Source organism: Morus notabilis, unplaced genomic scaffold, assembly GCF_000414095.1.
Source record: "Morus notabilis unplaced genomic scaffold, ASM41409v2 Scaffold210, whole genome shotgun sequence".
Lineage (NCBI taxonomy): Eukaryota > Viridiplantae > Streptophyta > Magnoliopsida > Rosales > Moraceae > Morus > Morus notabilis.
Genome location: NW_010359493.1, coordinates 19,678 through 41,078, shown reverse-complemented (window position 1 = coordinate 41,078; position 21,401 = coordinate 19,678). Strand labels below are relative to the sequence as shown.

General features: G+C 37.2%; 1 protein-coding gene across 2 annotated transcripts in view; it reads right to left on the bottom strand.

The window, feature by feature from the left end:
* Positions 1-7,243: 7,243 nt before the first annotated feature.
* LOC21388445 overlaps positions 7,244-21,401 on the bottom strand; it is a 33,052-nt gene continuing 18,894 nt past the window's right edge. The window contains exons 15-20 of one of the 2 annotated variants that reach the window (XM_024163319.1): positions 10,117-10,244; positions 9,087-9,281; positions 8,792-8,929; positions 8,586-8,708; positions 8,211-8,447; positions 7,244-7,990 (exon numbers count right to left, since the gene is read on the bottom strand). In XM_024163319.1, coding sequence (XP_024019087.1) covers positions 7,844-7,990; positions 8,211-8,447; positions 8,586-8,708; positions 8,792-8,929; positions 9,087-9,281; positions 10,117-10,244 — 968 coding nt within the window. In that variant the 3' untranslated portion in view covers positions 7,244-7,843. The remainder of the gene's footprint in view (positions 7,991-8,210; positions 8,448-8,585; positions 8,709-8,791; positions 8,930-9,086; positions 9,282-10,116; positions 10,245-21,401) is intronic. The other variant, XM_024163320.1, reaches the window with a different exon arrangement.

The following is a 21,401-nucleotide window of genomic DNA, read 5'->3' as shown; positions in this document are numbered from 1 at the left end:
TTTAAAAATGCATCTTAATCTATCATAACATATCAAAATATTTCCTAATTTATAGAAAATATAACAAAATAATAATTTTGCTAATGTGAATGTCATTAAAATAATTAGACATATTAAATTCTAATTAAATCAATAAAAGATTAAATATTAAAAAATAATAACAAAATAAATATAAAAACACTTGACATCAAAATGTTCAAAAATTTAATAAATCAACTACGTCTTTCCAAAAATAAAAAAACCCAAAAAGAAAAGAGAAATTTTTTTTGAAAAATCTTCTTCCGCCTCAACTCTTAAAGTGCAGATCACCAAAACACCCTTTTTTCCTTTGATAAGAGGAAGAAGGTTTTTCTCTTTTGAAGAGGAGAAAGGTTTTCTCTATTCTTGTCTTTTCAATATATATTTTTTTACTTATTTTTTAGGTTTTTTTGAATGTTAATGGTATGCCACATCAATTAATGTTTTTTTTTTTTTCAAATTTCTAAAAACCCAAAAGACAAGTAAAAAAATATCGAAAAGATAATAACAAAATATTGATACTTGAAATTTCTCACGGTATAGATTCGGCTCAAATCCCGCAACACAACTCAAGCTATGGTACGTGAACCTAACACATGCTTCAGGGACCTCTATGTGAGCCATGGTTTGGTAGGCTAAAGAACGTAAAAGAGTCATTTTATCTAGTCCGATTAGACCCTCGGCTCACAAACACACAAACTAAGATTGACCATGAACGCACCGCAAATACTTGTTCAATATAAGACCACTATTACTATAGACAGAAGATCTTCACAAAAGAATTGGGAATGTGAAAGATGCTCACTATATGACGTGGGATAGCTTGAACAACCATCTCAATAAGGATTTTTTTCTCCTCGCTGAGAAGAGAGAACTCCAAAGTTGCAACTTGTTCCAAATGTTGAGAAAAGTGCATGTGTGTTGTCCCACATAGAAAGTGGATGAGAATGTGAGGTGTTTATATACATGGAAGGACTCAAGACCTAATAGGTTAGCCTTTTGGGTCAAGTTGGGTTCTTAAAGTGTGTTGGGTCAGTTTCGCATATGGTGTCTCCCCAACAAGTGGTATCAGAGCCGATTGTTCGTATGGGTCAAGCGATCACACTTGGTTACAGTTCCCGCAATTGGTGCTATAGCAGGTGCGGATGATAGAGAATTTGGTGGACTCTCATGATTTCACCCCCTTTTCCATGCTCGAATTGGCTCCCATTTAGAGTGTGATGCTTGGATGAACCGGCTACTAAAAACTTTAGTTCAAGAGGGAGCTTGGTAAACACACATGATGGGGAGATTGTTAAGAAAAGTGCATGTGTGTATTGTCTCATATGAAAAGTATATGAGAATATGAAGTGGTTTATGAAGGATCCAAGACCTAATAGGTTAACCTTTTGAGTCAAATTAAACTCCTAAAGTGTATTAGGCTAATTTCGCATGCGGTGTCTCCCAACACTAAACTCTAACCTTTTATGCCCCTGAAGCTACAATGTATCAAATTGCTGAGTTTAATTTTGAAACCTTTGCTTTATCAATAAAAGTTGTATTTGCAGCTGGTAGTATATCTATATGAATTACATCACAAAGAATGTTACTCTAAAAACTAATTAATGAAATAATCGTGGTTATAAATGAAGATCTAGATTTTTTTTTTAAAAAAAAACCATCAATTATCTAAGTGCAAATATTTGGAACCGAGTCAAATGCTGATATTGCACATTGATGATGACTTTTCGGAGAATGAAATTTGATAATTGAAAGACAATCACAACACAACACACATCACTGGGTGCGACTCCCCCTCTCCTCGGCCATTCGATTCGCATTCGCCCTCCATCCGTTCACTCACTCATTGGCAGCTTTATTCATCCCCTTTTTTTTGCCCCACGTTTTTATTAATTAATAATTGAGTTCATTTATTTTTCATCAGGAAAATTGCTTCTTCTTGTTTTTTTTTTTCCTAGTGAACTTTTAACATCTATTCTCTTAACTTTTTATTATTTTAACACTTCCGTTTTTAATTTTCTTTTTCGGTAATTTAGTGCTTAAATTTATAAATGGTAGTTCTATACGCACTTTTTTTTTTTTTACTCTCCACATTCCTTTTTAAATACACACTTCACATAATTTTAAAAGAAACAAATTTACTTTTTATACACCCATATCATTCCAAGATTACCCTTAATTATTTATATTAAATAATTAATTCTTGTACACTTCAATTTTGTTTTCACACCACCATTTTATTTTCATTGGTTATTTAAATAATAGTGATTAACGATCTTAGTATTAACATGTGTGTATCCTCCTCAATTTAACTCTAACTCTTGTTAATTATTGGAGTTGATTTGCTAATTATTGTAAAATTTGAGGGACTAAATTAAAAACAAATAAGTTTAAAAAATGAAAATGTCATAACACGAAAAGTTTCTGGGGCTCAAATACTTAAAAAGAAAATATTAGTGTTTCATTCGTAAAAGAAAATTAGTCATAGTTAAGCAATTAGTTGTATATAACGATGACGATAATGTTGAGAATTTGCTTAAGGTCTTGGAAAGGGCTCACAATCAAAAGACAAAGGGTGCATTTGAAATTAATTTTTTATTGTTTTTTAAAATGTTTTTTCACATATTTTAAGTTATGAAAATAAAAATAGTCTGTAAATCGTGTTTGTTTAGTAAATATTTTGAAAATAAAAATGAACACAACAATAATAATGATTTTTTGAAGGAATTAGAAAACAGTTAAAACTTGTTTTCTCTTTTTTGTTTTCATTTTCTAGATCTTATCAATAATGTTATAATATATTAATTAATAATTATAACTATATACGATTTTATTTTTTTATTATATTTAACACTATCTCTTAAAAAATTAACTAAACATAATTTTAGATTCGATCTCAGAATAATTCTCAAAATAATTTTATTTTTACTTATGTTTTAAAAATAAAATTATTTTAAAAATGTTACCAAACGGGTCCAAAAAATTTTACGTGCCGTTGCTTTTGAATAATATTATTTTGGAGTTTACTTTTCAGTGTAAGAATCTCATCTCAAGCGTTGCTTTTGAACAATATTATTACGGAGTTTCCTTTTCAGTGTAAGAATCTCATCTCAAACTCCAATATGAGGGCTACTAATTTGTCTCTTTTATTTATTTATTTCCAGGTTTGTTTCGTTTGGAGATGTGTCAGTTTGCGTTTGGGAATGACCACGTACATTTTCCCAATGTTTGTAGCATATTCTCTAGGACTGATAATATAGATCACGATACGATAAAACTACTTAAAAATAACATGCATTTCGTAAGTTAAGATTAAGAAAAAAGATGTTTGAATTAGAATTGGGTCGATCTAAAATTGACACGAAAATATGGGTTAATTTCAGACTGGACATGTCTAACCGAACCCGACACGGAACTCATAAAAATTAAAATATATATATTTTTCATTATATATTTTAAATTTTATTATGAATTTGTGATATCATGATAGTTATATTCAAAATTTTATAATATTATTTACTTAATTTTGATGGATATTATTATATTTTAATGTGTTATGGATTTTAAATTATTTCTATTAAGTAAAAAACTAAAGAAAAGTATATAATTTCATGTCAATTTTGAATTTACAGATCAATTTTGTGTCACGGATAATTTTTGTGTTGTATCGTGTCAACCCGTATAGTGGTCGTGTCGTATCCATGTTGTAATTTTTTAAAAAAATCGTGCTATGAATCGTGTTTGAGTTGATTACAAATTTAAAAAAAAAATTATCAAAATACAACACAAACACAATACGTGCTTAAAATATTTTTGAAAACAGTCCTTTTCATGCGGCAATATATACCAGAGGCTAGTACTAAAAGATCGTAAGAATAAAAGTTAAGCAAAAAATAAAATATATACCAAAGGTAATGAAAGGTCTGTTAATTACTCTGAATTAGTTAATTTAACAATATTTTTTTTATTTGTTTAATTTAAAAATTTTTTTTTTTTTTTTTTTTTTTTGCAGTAACGATTGTCAACTAAAAAAAGGTCTAGTTAAGAGGGGAAAAAAAGGTCTTCTGTGCTGGCAACTACGCAGTGTCATTTGCAACTTAAAGTCAAGAATGACGACACAATCCCTTGTGTGCGCGCGCATATATATATACATATATATACACACACACACTTTTACTATTAACTGAGAAAAGATAAGAACTGATCATGAATTTGATCTTGAGTTAATTATCAACCTGATACCCTACAGTTTTGAGGCCCCACTTGATTAAATTGTCTGTCAACCCGACTATAAATTATTTATTCTCGAAAGAAATAGACCGTTGATTGAGAAAAACATAATCTCAACTTATTTATTTTATCTATTTAAATTATTAATTTTAATCTTATTACAGTTAAAAATTTATAAAAAATTATATTTAATTTTTTTATTATAATTAAAAATTTTCGTATAAAATTATATTTTAACTCAAATTAAAAAATTAAATCAATAAATTAAACGAGGCCTTAACATATTAGTCCCTCGTCCAAACCAATTAAGGTGCTGAGCCAACCCTACTCAAAAATCTGAGATTTTTAATTTTTAATTTAATTTTTAATTTTAATTATGTCCGATCTATACTGTGAAAAAAAGAACGCGGGGTGGGAATTCATGAACCCGAAGTACCACCGACCTGGCCGAACTTGATGAAAAAGCAGGTAAAAAGAGCCCAACCCTGATGTTTCTCACTCTCTCTCTCTCTCTCTCTCATTTTCATTTTGCATGTGCCGCAGCCCGCAGCCGCTCCTAGCCTCCTATCTCTCAAAATTTCCTCACTTTTCCTCTTTCAATTCCTTCTTTCTCTTCAATCTTCTCTCAGATCCCCTCCAATCTCCTCTAAGAACCCCAAAACCCCCCCCCTCCCCCCGCCGTTCCTCCGTCATCGGCTCCTCACAGTCCTCAGGCTAAGATTAAATAGCAATTCTTCTTCTTCGTCTCACACATTTCGAACTGTGAAAGGTTAGAACTTAGAAGCAGAGGCTCTCTCATTTTCATATGTTCTTTTGTGTTCTTCTTCTTCTTCTCACACCTTTCAAACTGTCAGGACTCAAGAAGATCGAAAAGACAGCGACTTAGGAAGATCGAAGAAGAAGAGTGAAAGATTAGTTTTTATTTTCGTATTTGAACTTCATGTTCTTATTGTCATTTTTCTGGTTTCTGTTGATTTCTCTTTCTCGTTTTTCTGTTCTCTCGAAATATATTATTTTGTGTAGCTATGCCTTGTCCACCTTCGAGAACTGAGAAGTTGATGGGGGAAACCTAATCTAAATTATAATGATTAATTACTAACTGTGAATTACTATTGATTAGTATATTACATATTAATAATTATAATTTAATATTAATTATTAATTAAGTAATTACTATTTATTTTTTATTTACCAACTATTTATTAACTAATAGATTATAATTAATTGATTGATATATTAATTATTTATTATTTATTTACTAACCTATTATTACTTATTTTATTATTAATATGTTATATAATTAATTTTTGACAATTAATCTTTAATTAAATAATTAATTACTATATTATTTATTATTTTATTAATAAAATTAAAAACTTAATAGTAATAAATTAATATTTAATTAATAATTAAATAATTACTATTTATTTATTAGTTATTAAATATATCTATTTATTAATTATTAATTAATATATAATATAATTAGTAATTAATAATTAATTATTTAAAATAACTTTATTGATAAGTACTAGAAAATGAAAATGAAAGAGGGAAAATAATTTTCAATAATTTTCTACTTTCTTCACAAAAATCATTCTCATTTTCTTCACAAAAATCATTCTCATTGTTTTTTATTTTCAGTTTTGTTTTCAAAACATTTATTAAACAAACGCAATTTATAAACCGTTTTCGTTTTCCTACCTCAAAATAATGCAGAAACATTTTTGAAAACAATTTCAAACGCACCCAGAGTTTTTAGTGTATTTAATGTTCCTTAGCATTTAGATTCTTAAATTAAATAAACTTTTAGGTCTTGTTCATTTTACAACTCAAGTTCTATTACTACACATTTTATCTCATAAAAATTTAAATTCAATTTTTTTACTATAGTATTTTTCTCTAACATACACAACTCAAGTTAAGACTTGAGTTGTGAAACATACTCTTAAATTCAAATTTTATTTAAAGATAACGGAGTTACTAAAATACTTCTAAATTATGTACCACATATAAATAATGTGTTATTTTTTTTGGTTAAAAATCATATTTTTTGATAAAAATCGTAACGTTAGAAGTTAAGCTTTTTTTTTGTATAACTATTAATTATGAAGCTTTGTAATTTATAAAAGTAAGTTTATAATTTTCAAATAATTTAAAAATAACAATATTGTAACAATTAAATGAAAAGGCCAATAATAATTAAATGCTAAGATTTGATATATACTATACTTGGTAATAATTTTGATATTAAGTATAGCATATGTCAAATTTATTACTAAAAATAAGACCATCTCCAACTTCTATGTGTGAAAATAGCATATTCAATATGTTATTTTTCTGTTTGCGCCAATGCAATAAAATTTTTAATTTTTAAATAATTTAAAAATATCTATACTGTTATAATTAAACGAAAAGATAAATATATAAAACAAATAAAAATCAAATGTGAAAATTTGGCAAGTGTTATATCTGGTGTTAAATTCCATACTAAGTGTCAAATTTGTCACTAAGAATAACATCACATTGAACAATGTTTCCTACTCAAATACTAAAATTTGACATTGACACACTCATTTAGCATTACATCGTAGATGTTCTAACATTACATATAAAATGTTATTTGTCATTTTTACATTAGGGTACTGTATTAGAGATACTCTAATATTTCTGTTTTATTGGTTAGACTAATTTATTCCCAGACAACTCCAAGAGATTGTGCAAATATTCCCTCATGTAGCCACACAATTGTGGCCGATGCTTCACAAGAGGCATGAATCATTTTGCTTCACAAGGGAAATGAATCATTTTCTTTTTCCTATGGGATAATATATTTCAAAGTATGAAAAGGCATCAAAAACATCAATCTACGTACAAATTTCTACCATGGGAAACATGACTCACAACCAATTCCATCAGAAAAGTTTTTTTTTTTTTTTTCCAACTAATGGACAAATAAATCGCAAACAGTGTTTTATCCCAAAAAAAAGTTCCCAATTTGATAAAAGCAACAATGGGACGTTTCCCTTAAAAATAGAAAATAACAATAATAAATCGATTATGCAACATTAGAGATATTGCTCTTTAGTGATAAAGAAGAGTCATCTCTGCTATATAGAAGAATCAAGAGATTCATTGAAGCACACAGGTCTATCTCCTAAGACATCCTGTGTGTGATTTACTATCAAGTCTACATTTATTGTCTGATCAATTCAACTCTCATGTTTTACATTCACCATCACAACAACACTGGAACTACAAATAAATACAATTTTATATAATCAACGGATCGAATGACAATGGAAGCTCTGAAGCACAACAGAACCTGAAGATGAGTGAGAAGGAGACATGGTAGAAAACAACTCCTTTGCACTCCTTTTCATAGTGTTTGGGGGGGAAGCAAAAAACTCAGCTGATCTTTGATCTGCGGCGGTCTCTTATGCGGAGCTAAGGAGATGAGTAAAAATGTGAATAGTTTATACGACAGATCTGGCGAGTCTTTGAGCCTGGAAGAATCCACGGGTGGCTAGATTACCGACAGATTCCTGCCTAGTTCCTATCAATCAAGATACATATTTTCACACTTGTAAGGACTCTTTTAGCAACCAGCTGCTTTTAGGAAGTTATCATACGGACTTGATGCCGGTAGTTTGAAGAACTGAGGATGATGCTGGTATTCTGTTGCGCACAACATAAGAGCAGGACCAACCGAAGGTTTGCATGCATTGGGGGTGAAGTTATTAACCTGCATTTGCATTTAAGTTCACAAAAATTTTAGAAGAGCCCATAGATAATATAAATCAAGCAAGATTTCAATAACCACAATGGCCAAAAATTGCAAGTTTTTAAGATCAATTGTATCATATCTGCCTGCTGAAAGGACATCAATGATGCTACTCTAAGGGACATAACAATCATATGTGTGGCTATGCGCATGAACGGATAGAAGTGTGAGTGGGTAGTACCTCAAGGTAACCAACATCAACATAGGAAGCGGAGATTATTGCTTTCGATTCATCATTTTGATTATGATATGAGAAGTCCGTCAAATATTCTTGTCTTTGATGGCCACTTATTAAACCAGACATCTTCTTTTGCTTACCCATAAGAAGTGCTTCACAGTGCAAGGCCATTTCCTTGTAAGGCACGTCAGGTCCAGTCGAGACTGAAACCCTTCCAACTTGATGCGTAGTTTCAGAAACCTGCAGACACAAAAGCCTGTTATCACAATGTTGCAACAAAGAGCATTCTCGCCCTGGAACAAGCTTGATGATTAAACAATTAAAATCCTTTGTATTACGAACGCAATTTAAACTAAGAGATGGTGCTGGCTAACATACTGATTCCAAAAGTTGGTTCACACTCAAAATACTGGGAGTTTCCACAGCAAATTCTGAATGATTTTTGTGACTATCAAACGAATCTGCAAAAGAATCCTCATCTATTGAAAAAAGTGGAGCAGCCTGCGTATTGAAAAAAGATTTTTAGTTTTCTCCCAAGCATAATTGGAGGAATTAGAAACTATTGAGTGTTGAGAAGGAATTACCTCCTTAGATGTACTACTTTTCAAATCAACCTGATATAATTTTTCGGGAGTATCCAATAACAACTGGGATCCAAGGGGACAAACATCATCAGGAATGAAGTCATTGAGAAGTTTGTGTCTTATAGTCGATGACTCGGACTGCAAAAGGAGACCACTGAATGTTAAACAAATACATAATCAACAATACTCAAAAGTAAGACTGTCTTCTGCTTGAGATTTCAAATTTCCAAAGAGCTTATTAATTGACTATTAAAGGAAGTCAGAAAGGCGGGAAACTATCATGTAAAAACTATACATCTGACAAGTCTTCTAAGCTCTTCACTATTTCAGAAGCAAAGAATTCCCTTGTTTGATCTTCAGTAATTTGTATTTCTGAAAGCGACTTCATGGCCAAGCCATCATCTTCTTTAGATCCATAAGCATTTTCCTTAGATCCAGAGTTGACAGCCTGCAACTTGTGATCTTCGACTAAGCGTAAGAATGGATCAACCTGATAAAAGAACACAAATAGTACTAAGAACATAATTGAGATGGCACTGGAGATGTTTAATTACTACAAGTTACAGGAAATGAAAGCATTGCTGCCCCAATTCCAAACAAAATATTGTCTCTCAAGTGCAGTGTTAATTAATTTAGCCAATCAGTTGCGTCATAAGCAATAGAGTAGCTCTTTCTCATGCAAAAACTTTTGAGCTTATTAAATAACTTCCAAGGCATCGTCATCTCGCACTCTCTCCTAATTGAATTTTGTGCAAGGAAAATATTGAGACTACAGACGATTTATTTCTCAATACCTCAGGCGCACGCAAATTGTTTAGAGCTGCCGATCTTATTTGGGTGGCCCCTGCTCGGTGTAGTGACGTTATGGTGGAGAAACCTGTCGGTTTTAGAAGGGGAAGGAAAGCTCGAGTGGTTTGGAAGGCGATGAGCACTGCTATCTTCTGGGAGCTCTGATTGGAAAGAAAGCAGAGAATTTTTGAAGAGAACATGTCTAAAGAAGATTGTTTGAGAAGGCAAACTTTTTGGCTTCTTTGTGGGCATCGACAGATTCTTCCTTTAAGGATTTTCCTCATTCCTTGATTTCATTATTGGGAGGATATTTTGATGTAATTTGGTGTTTGTTAGTTATTGTAGGGTGTTCAGTTTTCTTGTTGTGTCTTGTACTTCTAGTTCTTTTCTCTTTTGGGAGGATAGCTCATCCATCTTCCTTTTGTATTTTTTTTCTGTTTATTTAATAAATTTCCAGTTTCTTATAAAAAAATGACTTCCAAGGTAAACCATGAAAACCATGCAAGCGTAACTGTTACAGGCAATAAATAACATACCATTTTATCTCTAATTGCTGCTTTGGCAACATGAACAAGGGAAACTATATTGTATGCTTTTAGTGAAAAGAGAATCATTGAAGTTGCCAAGATAAAGAGAGACCTGCGACGTGATGGAGGAATCGACCCTGCAATAGAAAGAAAACAAATGTCTTAAATACATATTTTGACGTCACAATTATAGAAATAACAAAGAAAACACATGAAAAATAGAAGCCAAGTATGTGCTGTCAATTTATACAGTAAAGTATCAACGCCCTAATTATCTAGTAGCTAGCATAGCCACCATCATGACTTATCACACAATATTTTTATGTTAAAGAACGAGTTGAATTGAAACCTAGCAAGCACTTGAGAAAATTAACCATCTCGTGGCTACAAGTAAATGTTCGGAAACACTTCTCAAAGTGAAGTTTACTGCCATCTCAAAGCTATTACCCGGAGAGATCTGCATATTTAGTTTCCTTCTCTTCACGTGCTTTTGGAATTTGTGGAAATTCTTTGATTATTTCCCAGATTTTCAGAGATGTGTTAGCTGATTTGTTTACTGTTTTATTTTCTTACAATAAGGAGATTTGGGTAGCAAATTACCCAATCTCATTTTTATTTAGTTTCCTTATTTTATGCGAGTATTTTAGATAGGTTTGACATTTGTGTTCCCTGATTAGTGGAGTAAGGTTTTCAGCCTCTCCATTATATAATCGTGTACTCTTTGGCTTCAATGTATAGAATAAAATTCATTCCCTCATACAACCACATGGTATCAGAGCCTCCTTTGAAATGTAAATCCTAAAATGACAAAGTACGGAATGACCACCGAGGTCAACTCCAATCAAGAAGCTGCTGCTACAGGCAACAATGGAGGATTAGATGGTAAACTTCCTATTACAGGACGACCTTGGTGCAATCATTGCAGAAGACCAGCAGATTGGAAACCTCCGCGTAAAAGTCGAGGAAATTTAGTCTCAATTGGTGAGAACCCAGCACGACCATCCGAAACCAGTCTCTTCAGCAAAGAAGAATTGTTCCTTCAAAAGAGGTTTAGCACGTCTCAACAAGTCCCTGCCACCATAGTGATTGGAACCGGATCCTTGGCACAAAAAGGTAATTTTCTAAGTGCCTTGAATGTAAAAAGAGAGAAACCAAGTTCATGGATTGTGGACTCGGGAGCATCGGATCATATGACAGGAGATGTTAAAATTTTTAATTCATATAGTCATTATCATGAGAATTTCAAGGATAGCAGATGGATCACTTTCAAAAGTGGCTGGTACAGGTTCTGTTATAATCTCGAAGAATCTACCCTCAATTTAGTCCTATTAGTCCCAAACTTAGACTGCAATCTGCCATCTATTAGCAAACTCACACGGGAAGTCAATTGTGTTACTAAATTCTCTCAAAACTCTTGTGAATTTCAAGACTTGGATTCAGGGAAGACAATTGGCAACGCTGAGATGTGCTTGGGGCTTTATTTCCTCCAGGTCAATGACTCTTTTAAAGGACAAACTCACAGGGTAGATTGTGTCGCATCAAAAAGTCAGTGTCATAAAACTTCTCTTTATGTTGCTTCTTCTTCTTCTTCTTCTTCTTCTTCTTCTTATTTTTTTTTGAATAAGAAACTTAAAAAATTTTATCAATAAGAAGACGGATGAGGAATCCATCAAAGAGAATACAACAAAATAGAGACCAAAAACAGAACCAAAATAACACTCAGGTACAAAACTCAAAACATTTTTACCAAGACATCCTCCCAACTTAGCAATGTCAAAGAAAGTGAAAAATCTTTAAAAGCATGGTCAGTAGATGCCCATAGAGAAGGCAAGAATCTAGCTTTGAGCCACACAGATAGTATTGCTTTGAGCCGGAAAGATGCAACTTAAACCAGCAGCTCTCAACAGTTTGCACCATAAAGAACGAGCAACGTCATAATGGAGGAATAAGTGATCCATTGTTTTTTCATCTGCCTTACATAAAACACACCAGCTAGGAGATAATGCAAAATTGGGATGTTTTCTTTGCACCAAATCAAAAGTATTCAATTTTCTATGGTAAAATAACCAAATAAAAACCTTCACCCTATAAGGAGCACAAGATTTCCAAATGAAATTGAAAGGCTCAAAAGAAGGGCTATTTGAAATTTTGATTAAAGAATGAAAATATGAATTACATGAGAACCCTAGTGGATCGCACAACCAAACCCAATGATCTGCAGTGGATAACAAGGAAACATTTCCAAAATTGAGAGTAAGGAAGCTAAATGCTCGCACTCACGGTCATTTAAATTTCTGCGGAAATTATAGTTCCAATTAAGAGAAGAAATATCATCCACTACTGCAACCTCCTTAATTTTGACACCCCTAGCTCCCACAAGATTATTGTCTAGAGGTATTTTAGGCTGTAAATAAATTAGGAAAATTAGTTTTAACAATTCCTGATTTTCAGGGATTGTGCTAGATATCCTTTCCTATTTTCTCTCTATGTAAACTCTATAAATACTTAGCCATGTAATTATTCAATACATGAAAATTATACAAATAATTTTTCCATCCCTAGTTTGCGTCATGGTATCAGAGCCCTAGGGCGACTCTCTGGGATTTCACGCCGCCAAGCAGCCTTTATTGATGCCGTTCATCCACGCCGCCAAGCAGCCTTCATTGCTGCCGGTCATCACAGCATCATTCTATTTTTTTTTTTCTCTTTGAAATCTGCTTGAGCAGCCTTCATTGCTGCTTTTCTTCCCCTTCATTCAATCATGTCCAATTCTGAACCCAAGGCCACCAGCACCACCAGCACTTCCTTGACTACTGAGGATGTTTCTCCTGCCCAGAAATCCGGAGACTTGCAGAATATTAGAGCCTCTTATCGACTCAATGGGAGAAACTATCTCAAGTGGTCACAAGTCATTCGCACGTACCTCAAAGGAAAGGGAAAAATCAGCCACCTGCTTGGGACTGGACCAGCAAAAACAGACCCCAGATTTGTGGCATGGGATGAAGAGGATGCAATGATTATGTCATCACTATGGGATTCAATGGAACCAGCCATTAGTGATACTTGTATGTTTCTGACTAGTGCGAAGGGGATACATTCAACGTACCTATTCAAAGGCACGTGATGCAGCCCAGGTGTATGAGATAAAGATTAAGACAAATGGAATGAAGCAAGGAGATATGACTGTCACAGAGTATGCCAATTTTCTGCAGATCATGTGGCAAGAATTGGATCACTATCTAGTGTTCGAGATGAAATGCCCGGAGGATGCAGCAATTCTCAAGAAATATATTGAAGGTGACAGAGTGTATGACTTCTTGGCTGGTTTGAATTCCGAATTTGATCAAGTTCGGTTGCAAATACTCTGTAAGGAGGAGGTTCCTTCACTAGAAGAGACCATCTCAATTATTCGTGGAAAGGAGAGCCGAAGGAATGTGATGCTAGAAAAATCGAGTGGTATGGAAGGGTCTGCTCTGGGGACTAAATTGGAACATCAGGAGAAGAATAAGGATGACCAGCCAAGGAATTCAGGAAGGGAGAACCAAAGAAGGGAAAATCGAGATACTTTGTGGTGCACCTACTGCAAGAAGCCGAGGCATACTAAGGAAAATTGCTGGAAGTTGAATGGCAAACCTCCAAGCAGTGAGTGGGGAACACATGGAGGACAACAAAGGCCCCAAGCTTATCTCACAGAGCAATCAAAGGCTGAAGAAGGACCGGACAACAAGGGATTCAAGGGAGATAAGATAGGGTTCAAAAGGGATGAGATTGAAAAATTACGGAGTCTATTGAGTTCTCTTGAAAAACCATCCGGAGCTAGTTCCTTAGTTCTCTCAGGTAAACCAGTGATTTCTTATGGATTGCACGCTTCTGACAAGTTTTTTGATGATTCTTGAATATTAGATTTTGGAGCCACGGACCACATGACACATTCCTCACATTTTTTCCGTACATATACTCCTTGTCCGAGTAATAGGAAGATTATTGTTGCAAATGGAGAATTAGCTACAGTGGCAGGGGTTGGGGGGGGTTTTTTTTATTCCTCCCCGGTCCTGCCGAAGTTATCAGCTAATCTTATTTCTATTCAAAAACTTACAACTGATCTTAAGTATTGTGCAATATTTTTCTTGTCTCATTGTGTTCTTCAGGATCAGGCCTCGGGGAGGAAGATTGGACTTGCTAAGGAAAGAAATGGTCTCTATCACCTGGAAATTTCAAAGAAAACCGCCAGTAACCTGCACGTGTCTCTTCTCAGTTCTTCCAATAAAGATGCCATTTGGCTTCACCATTATCGTCTTGGTCACCCGTCCTTTAGAGTCCTACAAATTATGTTTCCACAATTGTTCATAGGATTTGATATTTCTGAGTTTCATTGCAATGTTTGTGAACTAGCAAAACATACTCGTGTTCCTTTCCCTATCAGTAATAAAATAAGTGTTTTTCCTTTTCAATTGATCCATAGTGATATTTGGGGTCCATCTACTATTCCTAATGTATCAGGGGCTCGTTGGTTTGTCTCATTAATTGATGATTGCACGTGTGTAACCTGGCCGTTTTTACTTAAACAAAAATCTGATGTCAGTAATATTATTCCCAGCTTCCATTCCATGATCCAAAACCAATTTGGGGTAAAAATAAAAACCTTTAGGTCAGACAATGCTAAGGATTATTTCAACCAGGTTTTATCACCCTATTTTCAAAAAGAAGGAATTATTCACACTTCTTGTGTGGATACACCCCAACAAAATGGGATAGCTGAGAGGAAAAATGGGCACCTATTAAATGTCACTAGAGCCTTGTCGTTTCATGGGAGCACGCCTAAATCCTACTAGGGGGAAGCCATCTTAACAGCCACGCACATGATAAATAGACTACCCTCACGTGTACTTGACAACAAGAGTACTATGGAAATTCTTAATGCCCACTACCCTCACTTGAGAACCTCAAATGGCCTTATACCTAGGATATTTGGATGCACAGCCTTTGTACATGTCCACCGTCCAAACAGAGGGAAGTTAGACCCTCGTGCAATCAAATGTATTTTTGTTGGCTATTCATCCACACAAAAGGGATACAAGTGCTATCATCCTCCATCAAGAAAATTCTATATCTCAGCTTATGTTACCTTCTTCGAAAACAAATCTTATTTCCCTAAGTCCCATCTTCAGAGGTTGACAACTAATCTTGAAGATGGTACTTGGTCTGAGTCGTTTGAGTCTTTTGAACCACTTGATCTTCCGTCTACTTCTCATTCTCCTTTAGTCATCACTTCGGTCACCCCACAAGGTCCTGCCCAAGAGCCCGAGTCTTCCAACACAGAAACCGATCCTACTTGCCAACCCCAAGAGTCTGTCAGTTCTGAAAATCCGAAAGAGCCTGCGTCCCAAGGTTTTCTCAGGTGTATACAAGAAGGGCAAAAGCCCAACCTGACACAAGTCCAAGAGACCAACCCGAGTCCTGAGAATGAGGGCATGGTGAGTACAGATTCACTCCTAGACACTGAGACAGTTGAAGCTTCAGCCGATGACTCTCATTTGCCCATTGCCATTAGGAAAATATCCCGAGAATGCTCCAAGAGGCCACTATATCCTCTTTCCCATTATGTCTCACCTAAACGCCTGTCACCATCCCACAAGACGTTTATAGCTAGCCTAAACACAATCTCCATACCAAACACACTTTCTGAGGCGTTATTGAAGGAGGAGTGGAGGAATGCTATGAGAGAGGAATTAGAGGCTCTGGAAAAGAATCAAACATGGGAGATAGTGGAGAGACCAAAAGGAAAGAACATAGTTGATTGCAAATGGTACACTCAGACTTATAGGGTGGATTATCAGGAGACATTCGCTCCGGTGGCAAAAATGAATACTGTGAGGATTTTAGTGTCGTTAGCAGCCCATTTTGACTGGCCATTGCTACAATATGATGTGAAAAATGCCTTCCTCTATGGAGACTTGGATGAGGAGATATATATATGAGCATCCCGCCAGGATTTGAGGGGAATAAAACCAGTGACAAAGTCTGCAAGCTTAAAAAGGCTCTATATGGGCTAAAATAATCCCATAGAGCATCGTTTGGCAGATTTGCTAAGGTAATGAAAGATTCGGGTTATAGGCAAAGTCAAGGTGATCACATGTTGTTCTTCAAACATTCAGCCTCAGGGGGAGTGACTGCCTTGCTTGTGTATGTTGATGATATCATCGTAACGGGGAATGATGAGAAGGAGAAAGATAACTTGAAGAGAAGACTGATTCAGGAATTTGAGATAAAGGAACATGGGAGATTGAAGTATTTTCTTGGGATTGAGGTGGCATACTCTAGACAAGGCATCTTTGTATCCCAACGGAAGTATGTGATTGATCTTTTAATAGAAACTGGAAAGGCTGATTGTAAACCGGCTGCCACTCCTATGGACTCATATATCTCACACACACTCAGCCTGATATAGCTTACTCAGTGAGTGTGATCAGCCAATTTATGCACGATCTAAGGGAGCCTCACCTTCAAGCTGCACATAGAATACTGCACTACTTAAAGGGCAGTCCCGGAAAAGGGATCTTATTCAAAAGGAACTCTGTTTTGACGTTAGAAGCATATACAGATGCAGATTATGCAGGTTCTATAGTGGATAGAAGATCAACAACTGGCTATTGTACATTTCTTGGTGGTAATCTGATAACATGGAGGAGCAAAAAGCAGAATGTTGTGGCTAAATCATCTGCAAAAGTTGAATTTCGGGCTGTTGCTCAAGGGATGTGTGAACTACTTTGGCTGAAAATTCTTCTAGATGATTTGAGAGTCAAGTGGGAGGAACCTATGAAGCTCTACTGCGGCAACAAGTCAGCAATCAACATCGCTCACAATCCTATTCAACGTGATAGGACAAAACATATTGAGATTGATAGACACTTCATCAAAGAGAAGTTGGAAGAAGGACTCATGTCCTATGTTCCTTCGAGAGGTCAACTGGCTGACGTTTTAACAAAAGGATTAAATTGTTCTAATTTTCATGAGATTGTAGCCAAGCTGGGAATGGAAGATATTCACTTCTCAGCTTGAGGGGGAGTGTCGAGAGGTATTTTAGGCTGTAAATAAATTAGGAAAATTAGTTTTAACAATTCCTGATTTTCAGGGATTGTGGTAGATATCCTTTCCTATTTTCTCTCTATGTAAACTCTATAAATACTTAGCCATGTAATTATTCAATATATGAAAAATATACAGATAATTTTTCCATCCCTAGTTTGCGTCAATTATATAACCTAGGAAAGGTGACAGCTAAAGGCACATCACCTACCCATACATCCTCCCAAAACCTAATGCGGAACCGTCACCTAATCTCCATTTGACTCTCTTGAGGAAAGAATACAATCCTTGAGAAAAGAATTTCCAAGGGTTCCTATGAGTGCCTCTAGAAACACCATTAGAGTCCCAATTGTTAGGTTGCAACCCGTATTTACTTCTAATAACTTTAGCCCAGAGAGAGTGTTGCTGATAGGATCCCGCCTAGGCCCCCTATTAAGTTTACCTATTCAAGAAAGGGTAAAAAGGGCATTGCAGGTGATGAGATCAGGGCAAGGGAGGGAAGAGGTAAAGGCGTGTAGAATTTGTTGGAACCTTGGGTCAATTTGGGAGTTAGAGGGTCCTTGAAATCCCTCATTCTTTTCCTTTTCTTTCTTACGTCTGTCGTTCTAAGCTGCAAAGAGAGTTTTCTTTGTAATGGCTGTATGAGAGAGATTCATTAATAAAAGGAGCCATGACCCATTTTTCTGGTTATTCAGTCTATAATTCTTGCATTTAGTGCTAGATTGTGGAAGTTATTTCAAGTTCCTATCAGTTTGGTATCAGAGCGGACGATCCATGGCGAACCGACCAGTTGAACCCCGACCTGAGAATCGTGAGGATACTGTGGAGCGACGCTTGGAGCACCTCAACGAGACAGTGCGCTTCCTTGGAGCGATGGTTGATCCAATGCCGAGATTACAGGAAGATATGATGATCCTCATAGATCGGGTGGGCCGAGTTCAAGACGTTGTCAAACGCATAGAGGCGCTCCTCGGACAGCACTTGGGGGAAGGGCGCGGCCCTGAACCCCGGCAAGCGGCAAGAGAAAGGGACCGAGGGTTGGAGATTTGGCCGGCGTCGCCAGTTCGGCGAGGGCAAGCAGAACATCGGGGAAAGAAGCTAGAACTCCCGATCTTCCATGGCGAGGACCCGTATGGTTTGCTGTTCAGAGCTGAGAGTTATTTTGCGATCAATGATGTAGAAGAGGATGAGAAGGTTATGGCGGCGTCCGTTTGCTTAGAAGGACGAGCCCTAGGATGGTTCCAGTGGGCGGAGACTCAGGAACCGTTTGCTGGCTGGAGGGACTTTCGAGCTGCCTTGCTGCATCGCTTTAGCCGAGCTCGAGAAGGGGACCCAACTGAGAGGCTGATGTCGCTGAAGCAAGGGGAAACGGTGGCGGAGTATCGTGATTCTTTCGAGACGCTGGCGACAGCGTTGAGAGGAGTGCCGGAGCCGATTTGCACACGCCCATAAACCTACAAGAGGCAATGGATTTGGCCCAGCAAGTAGAAGATAGGAATGAGGCCCAAGATAAGTTCAGGGATTGAAAATGGGTCGGGGGTGGAAACCAAATGGGCTAGCTCGAGGCTACTCATTTACCGACCAGCCCAGGGCTAACTCCTCCCATTTGGAGATTTAGGAATTCTAGAACTTTCCCTCGAGCAAAGTCAGATTCGGCTATCGCTCAAGCATCAGCGGCAAATCGGGACCCGGGGTTCTGACGACTTACAGACGATGAGATCAATGCTCGGCGGGCCAAGGGGCTTTGTTTCCGGTGTGACGAGAAGTTTGGGCCGGGGCACCGATGTAAGAACCGACAGTTACAAATCCTCTTGGTGGCCGGGGACGAGTCAGAGACGGAGGAGGCGCAGGAAGAGGAGGCGGAGCAACCGGCTGGGCTTCCTGACGAGGCGGCAGATTTATCCCTCAATTCTTTGTTGGGCTCCACTTCCTCCAATACGATGAAGGTCCTTGGGCGGCTAGGTTCACGAGAGGTGGTGGTTCTCATTGACAGTGGTGCATCCCATAGCTTCCTGCCAATGAAGGTGGTGGAAGAGCTGGCCTTGCCTTGCGCCGCGACAAGGAGCTACGGGGTACAAGTGGAGAATGGTATGAATTTTCGGCAGCAAGAGATGTGCAAGGGGGTACACTTGTGAGTGCAGGGCTTTTGCGTCGTTGAATATTTTTTTCCCTTCGAGCTCAGAAGCGCCGATGTGGTTTTGGGTGAGATTCGTGCGGACTAGTCTAAGTACACTATGAAATTCCTTGATAGGGCCGGCTGGGTATGTTGGAAGGGAGACCCGTCCCTGAGCTGCTCGCCGGTGAGTTTCCGAGCCTTGTCCTGGCAGTTTTCTCCGACACAATTGAGCATACTACTTGAGCTAAGTGCAATTGCAGCGGGCGGGTGAGGACGAAATCCTGGAACTGCAATTTCCACCGGAGTTGGTCGAAGTTTTGACCCGTTACGAGGAGGTGTTCTCTTCTCCGACCGGGCTGCCACCCCATAGAGCGGCAGACCACCGCATCGTGCTAAAGGAGGGAGCCATACGGTCGAGCATCCGTCCATACCGCTACCCCCATGTCCAAAAAGGTAAAATTGAACGCTTGGTCGCGGAGATGCTCTCTTCAGGAATAATCTGCCCTTCGGGAATGCCCTCTTCATGAATTTTCAGATGAATCAACTGAATCGATATCAGAATTCCAATTATCCAAGTCTTCATCCATTACCTTCACCAAATACTTCACAAGCTTCCTTCTCACCAGCATTAGGGTTGTAACCATCCATTTTCTTAAGCATTCTTCTCACATAATGCATCAGCACAGCAATTGTACGCTCATCCTGTGATTGTCGATTTTGCCTTTCCTCATACATCGTCTTATTGAGACTTGGGCCACCGCTTCTTGTTTTACCCTTGTCAGACCCGCCACCTGAAATACAGCCTTTGGAGAATTTTTCCAGAGGTTTGGGCCTGAATTTGCAATTATCAAATAGGGTCCTTAGTTTAGGCCCACAGTGCTTTTCCCCATCTGAGTTAACCCTTTTATGGGCTGGGCTTGGAAAGGATTGTGGCCCACTTTCAGCCCTACCACAAGACTCCACCTCTTCATCTTCTGAATCTTCCATGCCACTCTCCAACCAATTCAATGGATTAAATTTATTGGTTACACCTTTACCAATCACCTCCACAATCTCTCTAGAAACACATTTCACTCTAGATTCCACCATCGACTCTTCATCTTCCCCACTCCTAGAATTTCTAAAAGCTAGATTTCCATTATTAATTATTTCCTCCGCCCCTTTGCCTACATGTTCCAAGATCAGTGCTGCAAATTCAGACGGCGGGCATGCCCGGTGCCTGAAAATTTTCAGGCACGGCGGGCAGGTGCCTCTCGCCGCCCCACCATGGTATTTTCGGGCACGGGCTCGCGCAGCCCGAAAATATTCATCCCCCCACAACTGCCCGCCACCGTGGAGAAGTCGTCCCCCGCCGTTTGCCGGAATTTTTTTGAATTTTCCGGCATTACCCGAGTTACTTGAATTTTTTTTACCGTTGCCCGAAAAATGCCCGAATTTTAAACCAAACGAATCTTTTTTGCCCGAACCCGAATTTTGCTCAAAAATTTGAACCCAACGGTCGGACCGAACTGCCCGAAAATTATACTAGTCGTTGGACCCGAATTTTTGGGGGAAAAAAAATTTTTTTCAACCCAAAAATTTTCCTATAAATACCCCCCCTCCCCCCAACCATTTTCCTCACCCAAAAACTCTCATTCTCTCTTAATCTCTCTTAATCTCTCTCAAATCTCTCTTAAATCTCTCATAATCTCAAAGCGCTCTCAATCTCTCTTATTTTTCATAATGGCTTCTTCTAGTTATGGTGGTGATATTCCCATTGATGCCCAATTCAACATCGAAGAAGGGTAATTTCTTAATGTTTTTCAAACGCAGGAATCGCAAACTATAGAAAGAGTTGTTGATGAAACTGTAAATCTGACACCTGGTGGACGTACTAGAGGTCAGGGACGTAATGGTGGTGGCACTGGTGGCCGTGGAGGAGAGGCAAGCAGTAGTACTAGTGCAAGTGTTGCAAGTTCTAAGAAGAAATGCAAGCGCACCTCAACAGTTTGGGAACACTTCAACACATTCGAGTAGGTCGACAATAATGGTAATATTAAATACATAGCTCAATGTAAATATTGTGGTGAGAAATTACAAGGTAACACTATTC